Below are 7,681 nucleotides of genomic sequence, written 5' to 3' on the forward strand. Positions count from 1 at the left end.
GCTTATGGATACCTATCGGGGTAGAGATAGACCAATTCTTGATGCCATACGTGCTTCATGAGATATGCGCCACTCTCTGGGATGACACAGAGTGCTACCTTCAAAGACACAGTGGATAGATGACAGATTCAGCTAGGATCATCGATCACATCGTCGGCCGAAACATCATACCGAAGGTCGGACATCACAACCGGGTTTCTGTGATGGAGGCCGTAGTCATCTACTGCATCTACACAGGCTTTTAGATAGACTTGTCCTACATCATCCAACAGGTCATGATAGATCTAGTGGCACGTTCTGGTATGAGGAAGCTTTGCTTCGGGAGATTACTGACATTGATCTTCCGACACTTCGGGGTTAGTTTGGAGGATACAGAGGAGCTTACTGGTTCACTGGGATATGCCATTGGGACTAGGACAATCAGATGAGGCTCACTCAGACTGTGAGATCCCCGGGTCCAGATGAGGATGAGGATGAGGTGGAGGCTCCAGCAGATGAGGGTGATGCTGGTCTAGATTCTGATGATCAGGCAGAGGATACAGAGATGCATGAGGTTGATCCTGAGTATCATGGGATTCCCAGATCACCACACTTCGAGAAAGGAGGCCCTTCATATTCAGTCCCAGAGACTTCTGATTTAGGTGCTCATATGAGATTGATGACTTCCATGCTAGAGAGGATGGAAGTCAGACAGGAGCAGATGTATGAGAGGATGGAGTCACGGCAGGATAGGATAGAGCATCAAGTTACTCAGATGGTCAAGGACTTCAGATCATACAGAGATCAGAGGAGATCACCTAGATAGATTGTACTTAGGATTTCCCTTTATGCTTTTCAGATGTAAACTTTTCTTAAAGTTAATGAAGTTCTTTTTGTTTCACTTTATTATTGTGTATTATGAACATTTCTTTTATTGCATTACATGGCATTTGTTCAAATATAATTATTGTATATTATTCAGAAGTATTCAATTATGCTTCATTAAACAGTTTCTAATCCAAGTGTTCTATTATTCACTTCTAAGAGTAGATAAGTCACTTCTGGATCTATGACTCAGGAATGTTCTGTTATTGATTTTTGTGGTTAGGAATACCTTGAACTTTGGGCTCTGATACCACTCTATCACATCCCCCCAGCCGGTACCCTAACTGGCATACCCGGGAGTGTGATCCACAGCCCCGAAGATCAAGTATCGATGAAATCATCCTCCCACATATACAATAACATAATCATAAACAGGAAATAATCAAGGTTTAAATATTATAAAAAAAGATTAAAGTCAAGAAATGAATAAACAATAAAATCAGAGTGCGGAAAATGGTACCAGATATCTGAAGATATCAAAAGAAGTAGAGCGAGGCGGAAACTCACTCCACAAAACGTAGCATAAGTCTAAAGGAATAACAACTGAAACAAAAGATAAATAAGAAAGACAACTAAACTAAGAGTCTTCTATCCTATAGATAACATCTTCAAAATAATGGATTTCGTCAATCCAACAGAGATGCTCCAACTCCACGTTGCCTCTAATCGTAGTACGCAACTTGATCACTTGAGGGATCATCAACGTAATTTTGATTATCGCCAACACCTTGCGTGTAGTACCCTTCATCGGCTTGCGCTTCATCGTACTGTCCGTCATAGTAATCAGTACCTGTAGAATAGTCTAACAAAAGATTGTACAAAAAAGAATGAGTTTCGAAAGAAACTTAGTAAGACAAGTTAACTCACAACAGCATAGATAACATATATCAAAACATAACAAGATGCAATGCAGTTTGAAACAAATAATGAATGTATGCATCTAAACTCTATCTATGTTTGTCTCTATTGGCAGACATGCTTTAAGTCATAACTTCCTCGTTTGAAGTCGGATTGATCCGAAATTTGAAGGGGAACTTCCTAGAATGTATTAGAATCATATGGGAAGATAAAATCATCAAGTCATGGTAAAATTATGGGTTCTTGATTTAACCCAAGAAATTAGGGTTTCAACCTTTATGGCTCCCTAGGAAAGGTTATGATCACAGGATGAAAAGGAATGACTGCAATCAAGAACATAATAAGAAAATCATAGAAAATCTAGTTAAGGTTAATAGAAACATTACCCATGAGGTTTCTCTCGCATGGGAGGTCACCAAAGTTTTCCAGAAATCAAGCAAGGGTTAGGGTTTCAAGAAAAATATTTGGCTAGGGTTGAGATTATGACGATGATCATAGATCTCAAAGAAACGAATGAGATCATGGAACTGATGGTTGCAAGAATGCAGCATCTTCTTGCTTATCTAAATCACGAACAAGATCGAAGAAAAGAAATTCGCAATGTTGAAGCGATTACTAACCTTGAATTGTTAGAACAGTGATGAGAGGCTTCAAATATGCAGAGGAGTCTTCGAAATCACCAGAGAGAGTTTTGGAGAAGTGTTCTCACGTTCACAAAGTGTTTAGGAGGCAGCCGTAGCAAAGAAACACGAAGTAGAGTTTAAATAAAAGTGAAAAACCCTAAAATTACAAATTCACGGATTTCACACTCCTTTGGTCGAGTGCTTGGTCGAGTGGTCCACTCGACCAAGGAGTCAACCATGGCAGACAGTAAGGCCAAAATAGGGAATTGAAGGATCAAATGGGCTCTAAACCTTATGGGCTTTTGCACACACATCAAGTGACATGTCAAGTGTGAGGAAATACCTTCAAACCAAGTCAGATAATACTCAAAGTCCTTCAACTAATCTCATCTTCAGACAGCTGCAGCTTCCTTTCCAAATCTGCACAGACATCCAAGTATGGAACTCCATCATCAACATCCATGGGTTCAGAGTCAAACACCATGTCTTCTACTGAGATGGCCCATAGTTGGCTTCTTCCTTTACTCCGGGTCTTCGGACCTAAAAACAATCGGGTTACCGGGTCAAGGTCAGGGTCAGGTTAGGGCTGGGTTTCACATTTGGACTGTGGATCACATACCTGGGTATGCCAGGTAGGGTATCGGCTGGGTTGATGTGACAGGTCGAGACTGAGTAAAGTTTCGTGATTTGATCTAATGGGTGAGATTAATCTCCAACGACCAAAGACTGTCAACCGGGAGGTAATGATGATTACGGCTGACAAAGGCCACGTAGCGTAAAGGGAATAGGTTATGAGAAGCGTGGGCGGCTCGAAATGTACCATTGCGCAGGCTAGCACAATAAATGCGACGCTTGGAGATCGGGACGACGTTTGGCTTTCTGTTCTCCCCGTCTAGATGATCGCGATTGCTAAAAAGCAATCCAAGCCCTCGGTTATCCCAACCTCTTGGCCTTGGGGGCTCATGATGAGGAAGAAATAACACTGAGCCAGGCCCAACCAAGATCGGGTCATGAGCTCCGATTGCAAACGGGCTCAATCTCGGTCAGGTAAAGAAACTCGGTCGGGGTCCGTCCAAAATTCAAATAAGAAGCTAACTCAAAGACAAAGGGACTCAACAGTTATGGGAATAAATGTGATCCCGAAGAAGTTGGGATACGTGATCGAGTTGTAAAGATAACTACCACTACTTCAAGATGGGCGATCATGTCAAAAATTGTAACTGCCATTATCTCCGAAAGTGGGGTGAAAACCCTAAAATCAAACGGCCACTGAGAGGAAGCACGAATGAATCTAACGATCGAGGAAAGGAGCTAAATCCTATATAAACTAAAGTCTTATACCCAACAAAGGTAACTGAATTGTTTCCCTCCATTATCGTTTTCGATTCAAGCTCTGCAACTAGCTGAGTTCGGTGGTGTTCCATTACTAAATTAACCTTCGGAGGTGGCCACCCGACCGTGCAGTCTAGCCATATCTAACCCAATTTTGCAAGTCATTGATCAAGGATCTGAAGGCTGATTTATTTTTGAACGCATCACCCTGCTCTCTTCTTTTTAAACCATTGGTGTCCCTAGTCTTCCAACAAACAAATGCACTTTTCTAGGCAATGTTATCATGGAAATAAATATTTAATTTTACCCAAAAAAAAAAGGAATAAGTATTTAATTACTAGTTTGCATAGAATTGGGATAGTAGTTAAGTTAATGTTATCATTTCCTGATTTATAATTTAACAAATGAAGGAACATTTTATAGTTTTGTCTTTGTCTAAGAAAAAGGATAAACTTTTTATAATCTGGGGGTCTTCATTTTGTGGGACAAAACTATCCTTTTTACTAGCTATAAAGATTGTTTACCAAATTAGCTATGATATATAGAGGAAAATTAGCCAAATATGGGCTTACTTGATTCTTCGATGTTCTCAACATTGTTTTCAGTACTTCATGTTCAATTTCAGTTTAGTTTTTAGATAACTAAATTGATTATACATTTCATTTTAATTAGTAATACTCTCTCTACACACAAGAAAAACACATAGACCTCTCTCCATTTACTTTAGAAACATATCAATAAGTAGGAAATTAATTTGGTTAAGATTTAATAAAGGTTAAATTACTTCATTAAATTGAAACATGGCTCCACTTGGACTTGCATGTGCGAATATATAAATAGGCGATTCTTTTAGGGCCTGTTTGGTTACATGAATCTAGAGATTTGAAATCTCTAGATTCATGAATGCGAGAGTTATACCCGTTTGGTTGTGAAAATCGCTGGATTCATGAAATCTAAATATTCATTTTTATACTAAAAACGTAAATCTGTAGATTTATGGATATGTGGTGAGATCTCTAGATCATTTAAGACAATTTAAGACCTTCACCTATGAAAACTGATAGACTTTCAATAGTACTTAAGGGCCTGTTTGGTTACATGAGTCTGGAGATTTCAAATATCTATAGATTTCAAATCTATGGAGTTATAATTTATAAAATTAGATGTTTGGTTGTGGAATGAAATCTGTGGATTCATCCTAAAAAACTATTTGATCGACGTGATTTTTGTGAATGTACAAATGTATAGCTTTTTTGAAATCTCTGGATTTCACCCCTTACCCATAAATCTACAGATTCACGTTTTTAGTGTAAAAAGGTGAATCTCTAGATTTCATGAATCTAGAGATTTTTACAACCAAACGGGTATAATTCTCAGATTCATGAATCCAGAGATTTGAAATCTCCAGACTCATGTAACCAAACAGGCCCTAAGACCATTTAATAGTGTTTACCAAAAATAAAGAAGACCATTTAGTAGCATTTAAGTTCCAGAATATGAAAATATCTTTTTGGTAAACCTAAAATATGAAATTAGATTTAATACTTATTCAACATTCCTATTTATTGACATTGGTGGTAGAAAATTCTAGAGGATACTAGGATGGATAAATATACTCTTAAAAGCGTCTGGATAATAAATTATTATTTAAAATCAATTGTACATCCATGTCCAACTTTGTTAGAATCCAATTGGATTATCTAAAATGTTGGTTTATTTTCCAAAAAATCTTTTTGGGTTTGGCGAAATATTTTAGATGTAGAAATGTCTTTTATGAAAATTGACATGCAAAGGGGAGTTAGCATATCCAAATTTAGAAAGATATTGGATTTTTTTACCTTAAAGATTCTACGAAAAGATATCTTATTCCACACATGTAATGTGAACGCATGGGTGCTCAAGATCCTATATAACCAATTCACACTCGTACGAGAATAACTCGTTAGGTATCGAGTTCAGTCTGCAATCTTTGCATCTTTGTATCCTCATTTTCTCAACGATGTCAATTGATGTGAAGCATTTCAAAAGAGGGCTCTTTTCTTGTAAACCTATCCGTTACTTCGGCCATAATGTACAGAGAGGTTTAGAGGACTCGGGATTGACGACATCTTCTTCAAGGATGTGTGCAGAGGTAAAGTCCTACATTGTATAAATTGTCTATCGTGCTTTGTTACTTAGTTCGGGGGGCTCTTCTCATCATATTGAGAATCTATCATGTGCTTCTATTCAATTATCGTAAGAGTATTAGTAGGGATTGATCTCTCTCTCATACAAATTTTATCATCTGGTGTTGATGATTATTCATTGATATGATCATCAAACAAACGTTATGTTTCATTAAACTCAAAGCCTAGAAACTCCACAAAGTTAAGTTGTGGTTTGTATTCTATTATTTCCTGATATGGTTTAAATCATACTACGGATTGAACTTTCAAATTATATGGTTTTGTCAAAGTTGAAAATTCAAGGTCGTCAAGCTCTTAGGCAATGTATAGGTTGCCATGAACCTGTGTATAATGTACACACACATAAACTATAGGTTTGATAAGAAATAGAAAGATGAGGTGATTCATTGACATCTCAGAATCTGTTGTGAACCTGTGTATAATGTACACACACACATAAACTATAGGTTTGATAAGAAATAGAAAGATGAGGTGACTCATTGACATCTCAGAATCTGTTGTGGTGTCAAAGGAAGTAGCTATTTGGCAGCACCTAGCCTTGGAGTTACTACCATAATATCAAGGAGAATCAGATTGCAATTAAAACTTCACATACATTGAACATTTTTATTGAGTTCGTATTGATGAGATTGCATATAAGGAAAATCCAGAGGAGGAGATCTACCCAGATTTGAAATCTAACTTCGTAAATCTTGGATTCTTCCAGATTATAAGGGTGCCAAACTTTTATCTATTTAGATCCAAAGTTTTTTACTACCAAAACCAAAATCACATTTCTATTGCCATACATCTCTACAATCCTTGGATTAGGATTAGTTCAACATGAGTTATCGTTGTGCAGCTTGCAGCAACTTTAGGAGGAAATGCCAAGAAGACTGTATTTTTGCACCTTATTTTCCTCCAGATGAAGAAGAGAACTTTTATTTGCTTCACAAACATTTTTGGTGGTAGAAACATTGCAAAAGTCCTTCAGGTAAATAAAATTTTGATAGAAGACACTATAGCATAAATGTGATAGTGATGCTAACAGATCTAAATAATCTATTATCTCCATTTAATTCCTCAGGACCTTGAAGTCGATCAAAGAGCTACAGCAATAGCAACCATGTACTTTGAGGCTCAAGCAAGGCATGCAGATCCAGTTCATGGGTGCATAAAGATAATGAGTGAACTAAGAAAGCAAATACATGACACACAAGCTGAAGTTGAGAAGACCCGTGCAACAATAGCTTTCTATGCCAACCGAGTAAGCCCTGCAGGGAACCAGCCTCAGCAATCATTTGATGCTTCTAGCAGCTCAAAGAACGATCCATGACCACCCATGCTGTTTAGAGTAGAGTCTTCATTTTTTGCATCCAATAAAGTTCATTAGTTGTAAAGCACTTTTCGTGTCGTTGATCTAGTGTTACTCTAGCTTAATAAACAAAGTTGGTGGCAACAACTACCATTCTTAAAACTTTTTCAATCTACAAATGTGGCTTAGTTTTGGCTACATTTTCACAAAATGTTCAATGGTATTTGGTCTTTGGGTATTTGGGAAGGAGGAGCATTCCTTCATCCACCTCTATAAAGTATAGGATGTGGTTATAATGGCAAAGAAATTCATAACCGTCGAATCTCAAACTTATCACGTATCACTTTGTGATAGTCGCGCTAGAGGTATCCGCATCAACAAAGGGAAAAACGTCACCCAAGCACTCAAAATTTTAGAGAATCTAATCAAGAGTCGTCTAGACTATATCATGTTAAAAGTCCAAATAAAGATCCAATATTTGTACAAGAATCGTGACAAATTTTACCATGTGGTCTCTAGATGTT

The 7,681-nt window shown here is 37.6% G+C and overlaps 1 protein-coding gene across 1 annotated transcript; it reads left to right on the forward strand.

Annotated features, from left to right (window-relative positions):
• Positions 1–5,676: 5,676 nt before the first annotated feature.
• On the forward strand, positions 5,677–7,178 carry LOC149022625 (LOB domain-containing protein 10-like). The gene is made up of 3 exons (XM_089147668.1): positions 5,677–5,808; positions 6,705–6,836; positions 6,930–7,178. Exons 1-3 carry the CDS (start codon positions 5,677–5,679, stop codon positions 7,176–7,178), a joined length of 513 nt encoding a protein of 170 aa, XP_089003794.1.
• The last annotated feature ends 503 nt before the right edge of the window (positions 7,179–7,681 follow it).

Source organism: Hakea prostrata, chromosome 3 (assembly GCF_041222555.1).
Source record: "Hakea prostrata isolate BN-2017 chromosome 3, UWA_Hpros_2, whole genome shotgun sequence".
Lineage (NCBI taxonomy): Eukaryota > Viridiplantae > Streptophyta > Magnoliopsida > Proteales > Proteaceae > Hakea > Hakea prostrata.